The sequence below is a fragment of the Anas platyrhynchos genome, chromosome 1, assembly GCF_047663525.1.
Source record: "Anas platyrhynchos isolate ZD024472 breed Pekin duck chromosome 1, IASCAAS_PekinDuck_T2T, whole genome shotgun sequence".
NCBI classification, from domain to species: Eukaryota; Metazoa; Chordata; class Aves; order Anseriformes; family Anatidae; genus Anas; species Anas platyrhynchos.
Window position 1 is genome coordinate 206,553,361 of NC_092587.1, and position 17,814 is coordinate 206,571,174.

The following is a 17,814-nucleotide window of genomic DNA, read 5'->3' on the forward strand; positions in this document are numbered from 1 at the left end:
CCCTCCCATACCCGTACCCCTTCCCCTGCCCATACTCATGTCTGTACACATGCCTGTACCCATACCCGTACCCAATTCCTGCACCATACCTGTCTGTACCCATACCTGTACCCGTACCCCTTCCCATGCCCATATTCAAGTCTGTGCATGTACCCGTGCCCATACCTGTACCCGTACCCCATCCCCTACCCATACCCATACCTGTACCCATACACGTGCCCTTTCTCCTCCCTGTACCCATCCTCACCTGTACCCTTTCCCGTGCCCATACCCATACCCAATACCCCTAACTGTACCCATACCCTTGCTCGTACCCATATCTGTACCCATTCCCCTTCCCGTCCCCAGTACCCGTCCCATACCCCTGTCAGTACCCACACCCGTCCCTATACCCATCCAGGGACTGCAGGGGCTGGAAGGAGAAGTCCGGGGGGGGCGTGAGCTCAGGGGGGCACAGCATGGCTGTGGGGCACATGGGGGGGTCACTGCACCCCAACACCCCCCCCCCATAGCTCACAGCCCCACGGCAGCCACCTGCTCGTGCCCCACACATGGCCTCATATCCCAAGGGACCCCCCCCAAGGCCCCCAAATGTCCCCTTGGGACCCCATAGGAGCCCCCCCCACAACCCTATTCGTGTCCTCATGACCCAAACTTGTCCCCAATGACCCCACGCGTGTCCCCGTGCCCCCCCCGGTGCCCCAAATTTGTCCCCCCACGAGTGTCCCAGTGCCCCCCCCGCGCCCCAAAAGTCTCCCAATTTCCCTGTGCCCCCCCCCAGGTGCCCCAAAAGACCCCCCCACGACCCCACTCGTGTCCCCGTGCCCCCCCCGTGCCCCCAAATCCCTCCCAACCCCCCCCCGTGCCCCCCCCCGGCCCCTCCCCTCCCCCCCGTCTCCCTGGCAACGCCCCCCCCCGCCTCGCGCCAACTCTCGCGAGACCCGCGCCCCGCTCCGAGACTTCGCGCCCCCCGCCCCTCCATGCCCTACAACCGCACGCGCCCTCCCGCCCACGTGACGTGACGTCACGGCGCGGCGGCAGCCAATGGCGGCGCGAGGCGGGGCGGGAGCGGCGGTTTGAATCGGCGGGAAGGGGGCGGGGCCTAAAGGGGGGCGGGGCTTAAAGGAAGGGGAGGGGCGTGAAGAGGGGCGGGGCCTGCAGAGGCGGGGTGGAGGGGCAGAGGTGAGGGGGGTCTCGCTGCTGCTCCCTGACAGGAAGGGGTGGGGAGCTGGGGGGGGGCCTCTGCTCACAGGGACCCAGGGCCAGGAGCAGAGGGAACGGCCTCGAGTTGTGCCAGGGGAGGCTCAGGTTGGTGGGGACATTGGTGGCAGGGGGTGGTCCTGGGGGGCTGTTCCAGCCCTAAAATGGCCCTGGGGGTCTATAGGTGAGCCCATGGGTCGGGGGGATGCCCATAGAGGGTCTGGGGGGGCTCCAGGCACCGCTGTGGGGTCGTGGTCCTGGCCCCATCCCAGCACCTGGGGGGTGCAGAAACTGGTTCTGCCCCCAGCAAGGCCCCAGGGGCTCCATGGGGTCAGCCTCACCCCCATCCAGCACAGAAAAAAGGCCCAAAATTGGGATAAATCAGCCCAGATCCCCCCCAGGGAACCCCCCCGATAAGCTCTGATAAAGGCCTGGCAGTGGGGGGGGAGCCCTGGGTGTCCCCCCCCTGCATCCAGGGGGACCCCCCCTTTTGTTGTCCCCATCCCCTCAAGGATCCCAACCAGGGAGCAATTTGGGGTGGAAGGGGCCTGGGGGGGTCACCCAGCGCCGGAGAGGTTTTGGGGTCGGGGACCCCCCTGGGGGGGCTGCAGAGGGGCCTTCACACCGCGGCGTTCCCCTTGGCTGGCTCCCATCCTCCTCCAGGACATCTCCAAATTTTGGGGACATTTCCAAATTTTGGGGACATTTCCAAATATTTGGGGACATTTCCAAATTGAGCCAGGGGAAGGCCTCAGTTTGAGGACTTTCTCAGCCAAAACTCACTTTTCCCCCTCTCCATGCTTCAAACCCCAAACCCCCAGGTCTCAGGACCCCAGAACCCTCTTGGTGAGCACCCCCATGGCCGGTCCCCAAATTCTGTCCCCATCCCACGACCCCACAGGACACCCCCCCCTTGGGCAGGGGGTCTTCGTGTGCCCCCTCCCCTCCCGGTGCCTTTTTGTGCCGTGCGCCTTTAACGAGCGCGGCCCGGCCGTGACGTGGGGTGGCGGCGGGCCAGGAAGGGGAACCATCTCCTGCCAAACCCCCCGGCCGAAACCCAACACAACTTTTGGATTTTTTTCCCCCTTTTTTTTTTTTTTTTTTTTTTATTTTTTCCCCAGGTGGCCTCTTTGGGGGGGGGTCCCCCGCGGATGGCGGCGTGAGGACGAGGAGCCGCTGGCGGCCGTGGCTCTCCGGTAAGGCCCAAACAAAGACTTTGTGCCCCCCCCAACGGGGCTTTTTTGGGGGGGCAGGAGGAGAAAGAGGAGGAGGAGGAGGAGGAGGAGGTGCAGTGGGGGGGTCAGCCCGTGGCTCCTGGTTTGGGGCAGCCCCCCCTTTTTGGCGTCCCCGCGGTGCCGGGGCGCGCGGCCAAGTTGCGCTCGCCAACATCCGGGAGTTTGGCTCAGCCCGTGGCCCCCCCCGCCGCCACCAAACCCCCCCTTTCCCCATGTTTATGGGGCTGGGGGTGTCACCGAGTGTTTTTATGGGGCTGGGGGGGGGCTCAGGGGGTCCTTGTCCCCCCCCTCGCCCTCCTCTCCCCAGCCCCTGCGCGCGCCGCTTGCGTAACGCCGTGTTTTGACTGGGGAGGGAGCTGGGGGGGGGCACAGGGAATGGCTCTGGGGGGGCGTCCCCGTGCCCCCCACCAAGCCTCAGCACCCCCAGCCCCTTGGGTTTCGCTATAGGGCACCTGGGGGAGGGAAGGAGCCGCGCAGCCCCCGCGGTTTTTCCCCCTTGGAGCTGGCAGCGCTCCCACGTCCCCCTGGGGAGCAGGGAGCCCCCCCCCTGGAGCCTGGTGGGGGGGCTGCCAGCACGGCCCTGGGGGTCCCGGGTGCACCACAGCCGGGTGCCCCCAAACTGGGGACACGGGGACAGGGACGGGGAGAGCAGAGTCCAGGTGCTGCTGGCACCGGTGCGCCCCGGCAGGAGCTCGCAGGACCTTGGCACCGTCCCGCCGGCAGGGCTGGCTCTGAGCCCCCCCACCCTGCACTCTGTTTTTCTATTTTTTTTCCTATTTTTTTCTATTTTTTTTTCTATTTTTTTCTATTTTTTTCCCCCTTTTTCCTTCCCTTTTACACCTACAGAAGCTCTGCTCTCCCCTGCCTCCAGTTGGTGCCCCCCGGCCTCTCCCCCAGCACGGAGAGCTTCCCAGCTCCCAGCCCTGCCACTTTTTCCCCAAAACTGACCCCGGGAGGCTCACTTTTTCCCCAAAACTGTGCTGCTGGGGCTCCCCGATAGATGCAATCTCCCCCGGGGCAGCAGTGGCCGCGGCAAGGAGGCTGCTGCAGCGCCCAGATAGCCCCCGCTGCCGTGGGGAGGGACGGGGAGCGCACGGGACCCTTTTGGGGGGGGGACGATTTACGCCACCAGGGCGAGACCTGAAAGACCAGCAGGGCTGGGAGGAGGTTTCCTGTGGGGTTGGGGCAGCGTGGTTGTGGGGCAAGGCTTGGGGAGCCGGCCCCGTGGGGTGGGGACGGGGACATTGGGGACGTGCCAGGGGGGGCACCGCTGGCACCAGCAGGTTTTGGGCTCGGGAGCGCAAAGCAGCCTTCAGGGGGTGCCAGATAGGGTTTGGTGTCGTGTGCTGGGGGTTTGGGGTATCCTAAAATGCTGGTGGTGAGGTGGGGAAGGAGGGCACGGGATGAGGTGACAAAAATCCCCAAAAACTCGGTGATGGGACCCAGGTGGCCGCTGCTGGAGCCGTCCCCTCCCTGTGCCCGTCCCCAGCACCCCGGGGACACCCGGGCCCCACCGTGCTCCGGCTGCCACCCGGTCCCCCTCCCCACCCCGTGCTCCCCGGGGAATTTAGGTCACCCGATTACAATCGCTGCTCTGTGCCCTCGCTTGGCCACCGGCTGCTCCCCCCCGTGCGCCCCCGCCGCCGCCGTCCCCTCGCGACGTGAGGCCGGAGGCGTCGCTCCCGGGCTGCCTCGGGGCCGGCCGTGCTCCGTGGGGAGCCCAGAGCCCGGCTGTCCCCCCCCAGCTTTCCTCCAATTTTTCCAATTTCTTGCTTTCCTCCAATTTTTCCGGGCTGAAAATGAGGATTTTGGCTGCTGCCCCCGGTAGCGCAGCGCGCGGGGCAGGTCCTGCCTCGACAGGCACCAGTGCCCGGCGTCACGTGCGGGCTCTGTAGGAATGTAATTGCTACTTTTGGCCTTTAATTGCCTTTTTTTTGTGTTGTTTCTAGGTGTGGGCAGTGACCTGGCAGCCTCGCAGAGATGCCTCTCCACGCCACGAGAGCCGCGGCTCTCCTCGCTTGGGTAACGCACCGGGTGGCTCCATGGGTGGGGGTGGTCCTGGGGGGGCTCTGCTGCTGCCCCTTTGGGTGCTGCTGCCCGTGGTGGGGTCCCTCCACCAGCAGCTGGGTGCTGGGGCTGGTCACGGTGGGATTTGGGGCATGGGGGGTGTGTGTGGGGAGGGGGCTTGGTCCCTCTGAGCAGCCCAAAATGCTCCGATGGCTCCGTCCAGCCCTGGAAATCAGCCTGGGGGGCACGGCGGGTGGGGAAAGCAGGAGCTGGGCCATAAACAGCCTGAGGGGCCTGCCTTGGAAATCAGAGGATGGTTTGGGATCAAAGGGACCTCAAAGATCTCGCTCCCACCCCGTGCCACGGATGGGGACGGAGCCGTGCCGCGTGTGAGCGAGGTGTCACCGTGCCCAACGCGACGCGTGCCGGCCCCTGTGGGCGCAGGCATTGCCCCCACCCCTCCTGGCAGGGTGCTGGGGAGGGCTGGGGGTGTCCGTGGGGGCGGTGGGGGTGTTGTGGGGTGGTTGTTGGGTTGTTCCCTGCTCACCATCTCGCCCCCGTCCCCAGGTGAACAGCACCAAGGTGTGCGCGGAGCCCCTGGGGGACCTGTCCCAGCTGCAGGACTGCCGCGTTTTCATCCAGATCATCAACAAAACGTGAGTCCCGGGGGCTCTCGGGGAACAGGGGGGTGCTCCTGGGGTGTCCACAGCAGCCCCGACCCCCAGAAAAAGGTTCAGGGATGGGGTAACTCCGATCCCAGGAGCTGCTCTCGTCCCCTGGGAGCTGGGAGCTGCCGAGCACGGCGGGTGCTGGAGCCGGGGGCTCGCCCTTAACGAGCCACCCGGTGAGGTGCCGGGGGCACTGCTCGGAGCCTGCCTGCTATAATTAACAGCAGCACGGCGTAACGAGAGCCTGCTCCGAGCGGGGAGCTGGGATAAATTTAGCCAGAGCTGCTGAACCTCCCAGCACCAGCCCTGGCTGGGATTAGCAGGGATCACCGCGGTGCGCCCAGCAGGCAGCCGAGCCGACCCCAGCGCCGTGCTGGTTTTGGCACGGAGGGTGCCCTGGGGCTGCCCCTGGGGGGGGAGCTGCTTTTGGGTGAGGGGGGCTGGCAGGAGTGGGAAATCCTCGCGTCCTCCCCTTCCCTAGCACGTCCCCGTGTCTGGAGGTCCCGGAGCAGCCGCGGGTTTGGGAGCGACGGCGGCAGAGCGCGGGTTTGAGGCACGTGGGCTGTGTTTGTGTTGGCTGCCGCTGAGCAAAAGGCTGATCCTGGAGCAGAGCCGTGGCAGGGGCAGCCTCGTTCCCCCCCCCTTAAATTCGGCGGGGGCTCCAGGGCAGGGGGCAGAGGTCTGTGGGGCTCATGCACCCAGGCGGTTCCGGATGCGCCCTCTCCAAAAGCGAAGCCCTGGAGCAGAGCAGCCTTTGTTCAGCCTCTCCAAAAAGCTCTGACACCCCCCCTGCGCTCTCTTTTTGCAGCCACAAGAGCGAGGAGGGGCAGTCCGTCCTGGAGCAGCCCCTGCCGGAGCGAGCAGCCTTCATCCGCAGCTTTCTGCAGAGTAAGAGCCTGCGCCGGGGGGCTCGGCAGCCCCCTCCCCGATTCTGCCAGGGCTCTGGGTGACCCCGGCCCCAGCAGCAGCTCTGCAGGGCTGCCCAAAAGCCGGAGTGGGAAGGTTTTGTTGGCCAAATCCAGCTTGGGGAGGCCTCGCTGGGTGGGGAGGTGCCGTGTCCCATCCCGCAGCACCGTGGCGTTGTCCCAAGATGTGCTGGGGGAGCAGCAAAGGCACGGAGCCAGCCCGAGGGTGGTCAGGGGGCTGAGTTTGAGGGGGGAAAAACCCATCCGGGGGTATCCACTCGGTGGCAGGGGGCTCGGTGTGACCCCAGATCCCATTTTGTGTTGCAGAGCTCTGCAAGCACAAATCGAGCACGGAGAACCTGGTGTCGGCACAGAAGCTCCTGGAGGGAGAAGAGCTGGAGCTGGCCAAGGTATCGCCGTGCCCAAGGGGTCCCCAATGTCCCCGAGCGAGTCCCTGCTGCCACGTCCCAGGCGTGGGGGTCTGGAAGGGAGAGCTGCGCCCCAGGGGGGCTGAGCGGCTCGGGGGCCAGCCCCACACGTGTGGGGTGCCGCCCAGCTCCCCTCCTGATGCTCTGCCTCGTTGCAGGTGGCCGTGCTGCTGCTGTACCACAGCTCCATGAGCAGCAGGAACCCTGGGGACTGGAATGAATTCGACTACCAGACCCAGGTACTGCCCGGTGCCGGGTGGGCGCCCACCCGTGCCCCCCGCAGCCAGCCCCAGCCCCTCGAGCCCAAAGCTGCCGCAGGGCAGCTGCTGACCCCCGGCTCCTCGCGTGCAGGTGGAGCTGGCAAACATCCTGAAATTTGTGCTGGACAACGAGGAGAGCCTGACGGAGAACCTGGAGGCGTTTCTGCAGAGGAGAGGTGAGCGCCGTGCCCAAATCGGTGCCCAAATTTGTGCCCACCCAAGAACCTGTGCTGCGGGCACCGATGGGCTGGCGTTGGATGAGCCTCGTGCAGGGAGAGCAGGCGGCCAGATGGGGATTTTTTTTTTCCTGCTGGCAGCTGTGCAGCACCTTGTTAATGCTGGGTTAACGTTATTTGTCTGGGTGGCAATGTCCAGGCGCCAGCAGGGTGGCACAGGGGGGCACAGCCCCAACTGCTGCAGCAGGGTGAGGTGTTCCAAGCGCTGGCAGCATCTGGTGGCTTTTTTCCAGAGCATAAATTTGCTGTTTTTTGCCCCATTTTGCACTGCTCTAGCTGCCAACTCAGGAGAGCAGCAGCACCACTGGGAGCCCACGGTTCCAGGCTGTCGCCTGTCGCACAGAGCACTACAAAAATGTCCCATAATGGGACAAAGGGACAGTCCCACAAGCAGACAAAGGACAGTTTTGTCTCTCCTGAGACCCCTTGGGGACGGAGCTGTGGGGCTAGGCACATTCCTGGTGCGTGGATGGAGGGGGGCAGCAGGGCTGCGAGGGCTGTTGGAGCTTTTTGGCCGGGCTGATCCATCCTGGAGGCACCCTGGGGCTTTCAGACCTGAACCTAAAAGCCTGCAAACCCTCGTGGTGTGAGCACAAACCCCATACCCTTCCCTTCCCGTGTCCCAGCCCCGCAGCCCTCGTCCAGCAGCGGCTCGGAGGAGCGCTCGCCGGGGCTCCCCCCGCAGCAGGCGCGCGAGGTGCGATTCCTGGAGCTGCAGAGGGTCGCCTCCTCCTCTGGCATCAACAGGTAACGTCCTGGGGGGGCAAGGTGGGGGGAGAGTGGGCAACAGGACCCCCAAATGTCCCTGGGGTGCACCCCCATAGCACAAGGAGAGCCGCTGCGTGCCGCGGTGCCCTCCTGGTGCAGGCACTGCTGGCGTTCCGGCACCAAATCAATTAAATTCAGATTAAATCAATCAATTAAATTCAGATTAAATCTCTGCCTCTGAAGCTCTGCACCAGGCTCAGGCAGAGGTGGGGAGGGGAGGGATGCTTCGTCCCGGGGGGCTGGCTTCGTACCCCCCCGGGCTAGAGGCTGGGGGGCAGAGGGGGCTTCCAGCTCGGGGGCTGGGGGCGCAGCGGGGCTGGGAGCACCGGGAGCAGCTCCCAGCCCCTCCGGATATAACCAAGGGGATGTCGTGGTCCTGCAGCATCCTGCCCGGCCCCCCCACCTCGCCCGTGGGGGACATCATGCAGACCCCCCAGTTCCAGCTGAGGCGGCTGAAGAAGCAGCTGGCCTTGGAGAGGGACAACAGGGACGAGCTGGAGCTGGAGCTGGCGGAGAACCGCAAGCTCATCACAGAGAAGGGTCAGTGCCTGGCGGGGGGGGTCCTGGGGTTTGGGGGCTGAGATCTGTTTTGGGACTTGCTGTGACAGCTCTGACCCCCTCCCAAAATGTGCTCGGGCATGGTGTGTCCCTGCTGGAGTGCAGCCTAAACCTTTGGGGTTTTTCTGCTGTCCCAAGCAGCGGGGGCACCTTGGTGCTGGCCGTGCCTCCGCGGGGCCGCGGCTGCACCACGGATCCTTGCTGTGAGCCAGGAACAAAACGTGCTGGGGGGAGCCAAGGCAGCTCCAGCGCTGTCAAAACAGCTCGGAGCAGGCTTGGAGGCTGCTCTCAGTCCTGCTGCCAAGTGGCTGGGAGCAGCCTGCCAGGCTCAGCCCTTCCCACCCCCGGCTCAAACGCTCTCCACGCTGGGGATTTCCCCCCGTGCGCATCGGGGCGGCGCGTTCCTCCTTCCCTTTTTCATCCCCTTCTGCACACCCTGGGCACCCGAAAGCAGCTGGGGCTGCCAGCCCGGCTTCCCCAGCCTCGCTCCAGCTTTCTGAGAGCTGTGGGGGGGGGAGGACGGAGCCCTGCAGCAGGAGGTTGGTGACGTGCCCACCCCGCGCAGAGGCGCAGATCACCGTGATGCAGCACCGCATCGACCGCCTCACCCTGCTGAGCGAGAGGCAGGCTGCCGACCAGCTGGAGCCCAAGGAGATGGAGGAGCTGAGGGAGAAGAACGAGAGGTAAATACCCCGGGGGGTTCGGGTCATGCACGGAGCAGGGCTGAGGGCATTCCTTGCTGCTCCTCCTGGCCACTCGTGCGCATCAGCAGCCAGTTCTTTATGGGGAAAAAAAGGGCACGCTGCCCCAAATGTAGCCCTCCAGAAGAGGCTACGGCTCTGGGACAGGCTCTGTGTCCCTAGAAGATTTTGGGGAGATATTGGATGCTGGTTCCTCCTGCCAGCCCCTAATGCTCTCCTCTCCTGCAGCCTGCTGGCGCGCCTGCACGAGGCCCTGAAGCAGTGCCAGGACCTGAAGACCGAGAAGGGCCAGATGGATCGGAAAATCAACCAGCTCTCTGAGGAGAACGGGGACCTTTCCTTCAAGGTAGGGGGGAGCACAGCCCCCAGACTCATATCCCTGCGCCCCCCAGACCAAGGGCAACATCAGCCTTAAAAATTCAGGCTGTGTTCTCCGTGCTTCCCACGGCTCACCGGGCACAGAGAACATTTTGGCTTTGTCCTCTGAGGGACGTCGCCCGCATTCGGTGCCTGGGGTGCAGGGTGGCTGCCAAAGCCCCGTGAACCCCAATTTTTTGGGATGGCCCCGGCTGAGCTCAGACTAACTGCTGCCTGCCCCTCTTCCCCCCTGCAGCTGCGGGAGATCGCCAGCCACCTGGTGCAGCTGCAGGACGCCCTGAACGAGCTGTCCGAGGAGCACAACGCCGCCCTGACGCAGTCCCAGGAAAAGCAGGCGCAGCTGGAGGGCGAGCTGCGGGCTGCCCTGCAGGACAAGGTGAGGCTCCGGGGGCTGCTCCGGCGACCAGCAGCGAGGATGAGGCTGCAGGGACGTTTTTGGTGATGGCTCCTGGTTACCCTGCCTTGCGCCCTGCTCTTTTACCCCTCTCTGTCCCCAGAAATGCCTGGAGGAGAAGATCGAGATTCTCCAGGGGAAGATCTCCCTGCTGGAGGACCAGCTGGCCAAGCTGGGGGACCACAGCTCGCAGGAGAAAGGAGAGGTCATGGGCGACATCCTGAAGGTACGGAAAGGTCCCCAGTAAGGAGAGCGAGCCCAAAACTTGGCATGGGGAGGGGGTGGTCAGGGGGCAGAGCCTGTGGGGTGGGTGCTGGGGGCTGAGCTCCCCACGTCGCTGGGGGCTGCCCCAGTAGCGTGGGGCAGCTGGGGATGGTTTTTCTTTTTTTTCCCTCCTTCCAGCTGGAGGAGCTGAAGCAGGAGGTGTCCAGCCTGACCGCCCAAGTGATCGAGCTGCAAGCCTCCATCCTGCGGCTGGAGGAGGAGAAGAGGCAGCGGGAGGCAGCCCTGCAGGCCGAGCGCGGCCGCTTCCAGGAGGAGAAGCTCCAGCTGGGCGAGCTGATCGCCAACCTGCAGAGCTCCCTCGCCGAGCTGCGCCGGGCCAAGGAGCAGCTGGAGCAGGAGCTGCGGGCGCAGGAGGCGCGCCTGACGGCCCAGCTGGACGCGCTGACGGCCGAGGTGGAGAAGCTGAAGGGTTTCCTGCTGCAGAGGGAGCAGGAGGCGGCCGGGCTGCAGCAGCAGCTGGAGCAGGAGCGGGCGCAAGCCCAGGAGCTGCAGCGCCGGGAGGAAGCCTCGCAGGAGGCCGTCGCCGGGCTGGGACGCAGCGTGGAGCAGCTGAGCAGCAGCTTGAGGAACAGCGAGGAGAAATTGGCACGGGTCACGCAGGAGAAGGAAGGGGAGGCTCAGCAGCTGGCTGCCCAGTGCGAGAAGGTCGCCCAGGAGAGGGACGCGGCACTGCAGGAGCTGCAGCGCTTCCAGCAGGCCAAGGAGGCGCAGCTGGCGGCGCTGAGCGGGCAGCTGCAGAGCCTGGAGAAAGCCCGAGAAACCTGCCAAGCCTCGGCCCTGGAAATGCAGCAGGAGAAAGCGGAGCTGAGCCAGAAGGTGCGCGAGCTGGAGGCGCGCGTCCTGGAGCTCACCGCACAGTGCCAGCAGAGCGCGGCGCAAGCCGGGGCGGCCGAGGGGCTGAGAGCTCAGCTGCGGGAGCTGGAGGGCAAGCTGAAGGAGAGCCAGCAGAAAGTGGCCGACAGGGAGAAGGCGGCCAAGGAGAACGCGCGCCTGCAGGAGCGGCTGCTCTTCCTGGAGGAGTCGGTGCGCAACACCGAGGGCATCCTGGAGGATGAGAAGAGGAGGGCGGCGGAGAGCCTGGAGGGGAACCTGGCCAGGATAGCGGAGCTGGAGGCGGAGAGGCAGCAGCTGGCGCAGCGCCGCGACCAGGCGCTGCAGGAGAGGGGCGAGGAGCTGGCCAGGAGGCAGGCGCTGGAGGCGAGGCTGCAGCAGCTGAGCGAGGAGAGCAGGGAGAAGGCGGCGGCGCTGCAGCGGCAGCTGGAGGAGGCGTCCTCGGTGGCGCAAGGGGAGGAAGGAGAGCGCGGGAGGCTGGAGGAGAGGGTGCGGGCGCTGAGCAGGGAGCACGGCCAGGCATGCCAGCAGCTGCGGGCACAGCAGGAGAAGGTGGAGGAGCTGGAAGCCCAAGCAAAGCGCCTGGCCAGCGAGCACCAGGACCGGCTGGCCGCTCTCCAAGCAGATTTATCCAACGCCCGGGCGCAGGCGAAGGAGAAGGAGGGCGAGGAGCAGAAGCTGAGGGCTGACATCTCCGCCCTGCAGGAGAAGGTGGTGACCTCGGAGCGAGCAGCAGCCGAGCGGGTGGCTCAGCTGGAGGCAGAGGTGCAGCGGGCAACCAAGGCGCTCGAGGGTGTCTCCAAGGAGCTGTCCGAGGAGAAGCTGAAGCGCGAGGAGCTCGAAGCCACGGCCAGGCACCACGGGGAGCAGGAGCACGAGGTGGCACGGCTGGAGGAGGCACTGCAGAAGCACGGGCAGGAGCTGGAGCGCCGCGACGAGGAGGCGAAGCGCCTGCAGAAGGAGCTGGAGCAAGCCAGGGCGGATTGCGCCGCCGAGAGAGCCCGCAAGGCTGAGCTGGAGGTGCAGCTGCAGAACTCCATCAACGAGCAGAGGGTGGAGAGGACGGCGCACCAGGAGGAGCTGGCCCGCTCGCTGGAGCTGATTGAGGAGAAGGAGGGCGAGCTGGATGAGCTGCGGCTGAAGAACGTCTCGCGGGGCGAGGAGCTGAGGGACCTGCAGAAGACGGTCAGCAAGCTGAAAGGGGAGCTCGCCTCGGTGGAGGCGGTGAAGGAGAGGGCCTCCAAAATGGACAGCGAGCTGCAGGGCTTCCTGGGGGCTGCCCGGGCCCGCGACGCCGAGATGGAGAGCATCAAGGCCGTCTACTCGAAGGAGATGTCCCTGAAGAGCTTGGAGGAGAAGATCCGCCACAGGGAGCAGGAATCCGGCTCCAGTCAGGACCTGTACCAGGAGAAGCTGAAGGAGGCTCAGGCGCTGGGTTTGGAGGTGGAGAAGCTGGAGCAGAGGTGCCGGGAGCAGCAGGACACCATCGCTGCGCTGGAGAAGGCGGCGGCCGAGGCGCGGGCGGCTGCGTCCCAGCACCAGCACGCGGAGCTGGAGGCCTCAAGGAGGGAGGTGGCACAGCACAAGGAGAAAGCCTCGGAGCTGCAGAAGCTGCTGGAGGCCGCCCGAGCAGCCCAAGCCGCGCAGGACGGCGCCGTGGAGGCGCTGAGGAAGGAGCTGCAGGACAAGGGCAAGGAGCTGGCCCAGAGCAGGAGCGCCGTGGCCGCGGCGGAGAAGGAGCTGGCGTCCCTCCGCGCCTCGGCTCAGGAGAAGGGCAGGTCGGAGGAGAGCTGGAAGGAGCAGATCTCGCAGTGCATCCAGGAGCTGGAGAGGAAGAACAGCCTGATCGGCAGCCTGGAGCACGAGGTGTCCATCCTGCACCGGCAGGTGACCGAGAAGGAAGGGGAGAGCAAGGAGCTGAAGCGCCTGATCGTGGCCGAGGCGGAGAAGAGCAAGAAGCTGGAGGAGAGGCTGCGGGTGCTGCAGGCTGAGATGGCCACCGCCGCCTCGCGGGCGGCCGAGAGGTGCTCGCTGATGAAGGTGGAGGTGCAGCGCTGCCAGGAGGAGCTGGAGAAGCAGCGGCTGACCATCGAGGCGCTGAAGAGGGACCGCCACTGCCAGAGCGAGCGCGAGGAGGAGCTGCGGCAGGAGGTGAAGGTGTGCCAGGACAAATACTTCCAGAAGGAGCAGCTCCTCTCCTCCCTGCAGCAGGAGCTCAGCAGCGCCCAGGCGCTGGCCGGCGAGCTGGTGCCGCTCAAGCACCTCTGCCAGCAGCTGCAGGCTGAGCGAGCCTCCTTGGAGAGCAAGCACCGCGACGAGCTGGAGCAGAGAGCCAAAGCCGCCGGCGTGCTGCAGGCAGAGCTCGCTCGGAGCAAGCTGGAGGCGGCCGAGGTGCCGGCGCTGCGCGAGAGGGCGGCGGAGCAGGAGCGGGCGCTGCAGCGGCTGCAGAAGGAGGCGGCCAGCTCCGCCGAGAGGCTGGCGGGGCTGCAGCAAGCCAACGCCAGGCTGGCCGAGGAGAACCGGGGGCTGAGCGAGACCTCGAGCCGCGGGCAGCAGCGGTTGGACGCCGAGCTGGGCCAGGCGAGGGAGAAGCACGCGCGGGAGCTGGAGAGGCTGCGGCTGGAGGCGGAGAAGCTGGTGGCGGGCAGCCGGCAGGAGGTGGAGGAGGTGGCGAAGAAGCTGGAGGCAATGAGCAATAAGTACGAGAACGCCAAGGGGAAGGTGCTGGAGGAGAGGCAGAAGTTCCAGGAGGAGAGGCAGAAGCTGATGGCTCAGGTAAGGGGCTCGCGGGACGCCTCGCTCGGGTACCCGGTGCGCATTGGGGGCGCGCAGGCAGAGCCCGGTGGGGAAGGGGCACTCATGGCCCACCCCAGTCTCACTTTTATTTTATTTTTTTTGAGGCTGCTCCTGGCAGCTCTGTCCCACTGAGGGGCACCTCCAGAGCCTTGCCCCTCGCTTACTGCCAGAGCTCTCGTGGCTTCCAGCCACATTGGCTGCCCATGAACCTGCTGGCCAAAAACCACTGCCCTCCAGAGCCCCCATCCTTTTATTCCTAACCCACGGGGTTTTCCTAGGGCCCAGGTACATGGGGAATGGCAACATCAGCAGGGCTCGGATCCCCTACACACCCCTGAGTCCTCCTTATCCCGGGCTGCTTGGTGTGGGAGCCGGGGGGTGGCGAGGGGCCGCGTGCCCACGATGCGCTCACTTCTTTCTCCCCTTTGCGCTCTCCCCGTGCCAGGTGGAGCAGCTCGAGGTCTTGCAGAGAGAGCAAGCCAAGCAGGTAACGCACGCCAAGGGCCGGCTGCTTAAACGGTGACGGTGACGGTGCGTGGCCCCGGCCCCTTCCCAGCAGAGCCCCCTCCTCGTCAGCCGTTTGCTGCAGGGGTGTCCCCGGAGCGCGTGCCGCAGGCGCTGCTTTGCTCCAGGTCTCTGGGCTCGCGCATCCGCCCCGTGGGGAGTAGGTACGGGGGGGCCAAATCCTCAGCTCGGGCAACAACCCCGTGCTGAAATCTGGCACAGATCAGCCCCATGGGGCTGGGCCTCCTCGGGTCTGCAAATGGCACGCAGGGTGCTGGGCGCGGGGTGCAAGGAGCCGTCCTGCGCACCGGGGGGGCCGTGGGAGGGAGGAATTCACAACTGGGGCTGGGGGAGTTTGTGGCCAGGGGCTGGTGTAACAATCCCGTGCCCTTCCAGGTGGAGGAGCTGAATAAAAAGCTGACCCAGCACGAAAAGGCCACCCGCAGCCAGCAGCAGCGGGTCAAGGTATGTCCATGGGGACCTGAAGCTCTCCTGAGCCGGAGCTGTCCCCGGTGAGCCCTGCGGCTCTTGGTGGCCACTTGGGCTCCCCGAGGGTGGCTCTGACCCCGCTGCCTTCCCCTCCCCACGAGCAGGTGCTGGAAGGGGAGCTGCAGACCGAGGCCACCCGCCAGCAGGAGAAGGTGGCGGAGCTGCAGGAGCAGCTGGCCCAGAAGGAGCAGGCGGCCGAGCACTACAAAGCCCAGGTTAGGCTGCGAGGGGGCACCCCCAAACCCCAGCCCTGCCCCGCGGGAGGCTCGGTGGGTTGCAGGTTGCAGCTTTCCCCTTCTCCTGCTTCTTCCCAGATGGAGAAGGCGAAAACTCACTACGACGCCAAGAAGCAGCAGAACCAGGACCTGGCGGAGAAGCTGAAGGCGATGGAGCAGCTGCAGAAGGAGAACGCGGAGCTGAGGACGGAGTCGGAGAGGTTGGCCAAGGAGCTGCAGCAGAGCCTGGAGCAGGCCAAGGAGTCGGAGCTGAGCTGCAGGAACCTTGACAGCCAGGTCCGCAGCCTGGAGGCTCAGGTGGGCACGGTGCAGGGGGGGCTCTGCCTTCCTCCTCCTCCTCCTCCTCCTCCTCCTCCTCGCCTGGAGGGGCTGGCTTCTCACCGCTCCTCTCCCAGGTGGAGTTTGCCGACCGGCAGCTGCGGGAGCTGGGCAAGTTCCAGGTGCCGACGGACGCCCTGAAGGGCTGGGAAGCTTTCCGCCAGAAGCCCGCCGACCTCAGCACCGACAGCCTCGACCTCAGCCTGGACGAGCTGCAGCCGCTCAACTCCACCAGGTAACCACGGCTCGGAGGGCCCTGACCCGTTGCCAGCATCACCAATTTGCTGCCAGCATCACCAATTTGCTGCCAGCATCACCAACTCCGGCTCCTGGTGGCCAAACCGTGCGTCCTGCCCCCTGCTTTCCAGCAGGAAAGTCACCCGCTCGCAGTCGGAGGCCTCGGCGGTGCCGGAGAGCGCGGAGTCGCGGGGGTCCCAGCGGCTGCCCCGCAAGGTGGAGTCCCTGGAGAGCCTGTACTTCACGCCCATCCCCAACCGCACGCAGTCCAAGCTGGAGAGCAGCGCCAGCTCCCTGGGCGACCTCTCCCTCGACTCGGGCTGCAGGACGCGCTCGGCGCGGCGCCGCACCACGCAGATCATCAACATCACCATGACCAAAGTGAGGGCACGGCACACGGCTCAGCGCGGTGCGGGGGGCTCTCCGTGGGCTCTGACCTTGTTTTTTTTTTTTTGTTTTTGTTTTTTTTTTGTTTTCTCTCTCCCAGAAAGAGCCCAAGACGGAGGAACCGCTGAGCGCAGACACCTCCTTCTGCAGCGTGCGCTCGGAGCAGCCCCAAAAAACCGCCCCGGGCAAGGGTCGCCTGCGCTCGGCCGCCTCTGCCCGCTCCCTCGCCAGCTTCCCCTCGCAGGAATCCCTCTCCAAGCCCGAGACCTCGTCCCCCCAGGAGCCCCCCGGCCACTCGGCGCTGCTCAGCCTCCCCGGCTACCGCCCGGCCACGCGCAGCTCCCTGAGGCGCTCGCAGGCGGGCAGCAGCTCCAGCCTGGGTGAGTCGGGGCAGGGGGCTGGGGTTTGAGGTTGGGGGGGGGCTGCGCTTTGCTGGACCCCCACCCCGTGGCCCTCACCGCTTTGTTTTTTAGGCCGGAGCAGCATCTACCTGGGGTCGTGCCAGGACGAGCCGGAGCAGCTGGACGACTGGAACCGCATCGCCGAGCTGCAGCAGCGCAACCGCGCCTGCCCCCCACACCTGAAAACCTGCTACCCCCTGGAGAGCCGGGTAAGATGGGGGGGGGATCTGGGGGCTGCCCCTTCTCCCTGCCGTGCTGGGCAGCCCCTCAGCATCGCCCCCCTCCTCCCCAGCCCTCCAACTCACTGGGCACCATCACGGACGAGGAGATGAAGACGGGGGACCCCAAGGAGACGCTGCGGCGCGCCAGCATGCAGCCTGCGCCCATCACCGAGGGCACGGCCACCCGGCGCAGCACCATGGGCACCACCGCCTGGGCGGGGGGCATCACCACCCGGCAGCAGCGCAAGCGGCTCTCGGATGAGTCCCACCAGGGCCCCGATACCCCCGAGGTGAGCTGAGACCCCCCCCGGCACCCCCAGGAGCTGGAGGATTTGGGGTGCTGCGCCGGGACGTGGTTACGGCTGCGCGCGGGGACCCCAGCTACGAGCCCTTCTGCCTCCTCGTGGCTGTGTCCCAGGGGTCTGGCCCCTCCCTGAAGACCCCCCCCTTGTCCCCTCTCTTCCAGTCCAAGAAGCCAGTCAGCTGCTTCCCTCGCCCCCAGACCCCCCGGGACCGCAGCGAGCGGCGCAGCTCCCAGGTCAGCCGGCGCAGCGAGCAGCAGGCACCCAGCAAGCCGGTGAGTGGGGGCTGGAGAGCTGCGGAAAGGGGGGGCTGGGACCCCCTCCCCATCCTCCCCAGAGCTCCTCACAGCCCCCCCATCCTCCCCCGCAGGCCGAGAGGCGCCAGTCGATGGCGTTCAGCATCCTCAACACCCCCAAGAAGCTGGGGAACAGCCTCCTGCGCCGCGCCGCCGGCCGCAAAGCCACCCCCAAGGGCTCCCCCCACGGCACCGCGCGCCGCTCGCCCCGCATCGCCTCCGCCAAGTCCCCCAAGGGCAAGGTGGGTGCAGGCACAGCTTCCCCCACCCCCCCTCTATTGGAGACCCCCCCCCTTAACCCCCTGCTCTCTCTTCCAGGCCAGTCGCAGGGCGCTCAAGGACACCAAGTTCTGAGGTTTCCCAGCCCAGCTCTGCCCTCCCCAGCAGCACCAGGACCAGGAGCGATGCTGGGGGCACTTGGGGACCGCTGTGCCCCCCTCCAATATCGCTCTGCATGTCCCAGTAACACCTCTGGGCTGCGTGGGGTGGGTTTGCTCCCCCAGGGCACCCCCCAGGGCACCCGGGGACCAGGGTGAGGGGAAGGGGGGGGCCAGGCACCCCAGCAGAGACCCTGGTTCCTCGCTGCCCCCCCTGGGCGCAGGGGGGGCATTTTTAAAGTGTTTCTACTTGTAAATAAATTGTATTTTTCTCCTGCTCCGAGTCCTAAACCCTTCGGTGTGTCCCAACCCTCCTCCAGGACCAGCTTTTTATATGGGGCTGTGCTGGGTGGGTGCCTTGGGGGGGCACAGCTCCAGCAGCCTCACCCCCCTGGG

At 66.2% G+C, this 17,814-nt stretch overlaps 1 protein-coding gene across 5 annotated transcripts; it reads left to right on the forward strand.

Annotated features, from left to right (window-relative positions):
- Positions 1 to 1,170: 1,170 nt before the first annotated feature.
- Positions 1,171 to 17,695, forward strand: NUMA1 (nuclear mitotic apparatus protein 1). Of its 5 annotated transcripts, none has more exons than XM_072032980.1 (27): positions 1,171 to 1,308; positions 2,322 to 2,396; positions 4,385 to 4,457; positions 5,010 to 5,098; positions 5,919 to 5,998; positions 6,343 to 6,425; positions 6,602 to 6,682; positions 6,795 to 6,879; positions 7,566 to 7,686; positions 8,090 to 8,247; positions 8,831 to 8,948; positions 9,195 to 9,312; positions 9,580 to 9,720; positions 9,842 to 9,964; positions 10,141 to 13,629; positions 14,096 to 14,137; positions 14,551 to 14,619; positions 14,748 to 14,858; positions 14,958 to 15,176; positions 15,275 to 15,432; positions 15,566 to 15,815; positions 15,922 to 16,201; positions 16,295 to 16,431; positions 16,515 to 16,733; positions 16,910 to 17,020; positions 17,116 to 17,283; positions 17,360 to 17,695. In XM_072032980.1, exons 3-27 carry the CDS (start codon positions 4,416 to 4,418, stop codon positions 17,393 to 17,395), a joined length of 6,528 nt encoding a protein of 2,175 aa, XP_071889081.1. In that variant the 5' UTR covers positions 1,171 to 1,308; positions 2,322 to 2,396; positions 4,385 to 4,415; the 3' UTR covers positions 17,396 to 17,695. The 5 variants fall into 5 exon arrangements, with proteins under 5 accessions (XP_071889081.1, XP_038034531.2, XP_071889083.1 ...); XM_038178603.2 differs by having other exon boundaries at positions 15,569 to 15,815; XM_072032982.1 differs by lacking the exon at positions 14,096 to 14,137.
- The last annotated feature ends 119 nt before the right edge of the window (positions 17,696 to 17,814 follow it).

What these genes read in the sequence shown, in the direction of transcription:
- NUMA1 (XM_072032980.1), top strand. Translation starts at nt 4,416, where the DNA reads ATGCCTCTCCACGCCACGAGAGCCGCGGCTCTCCTCGCTTGG. An exon ending in AAGAGCTGGAGCTGGCCAAG is followed by an intron (nt 6,426 to 6,601) that starts GTATCGCCGTGC and finishes GCCTCGTTGCAG; the next exon opens with GTGGCCGTGCTGCTGCTGTA. An exon ending in GCTACCCCCTGGAGAGCCGG is followed by an intron (nt 16,432 to 16,514) that starts GTAAGATGGGGG and finishes CCTCCTCCCCAG; the next exon opens with CCCTCCAACTCACTGGGCAC.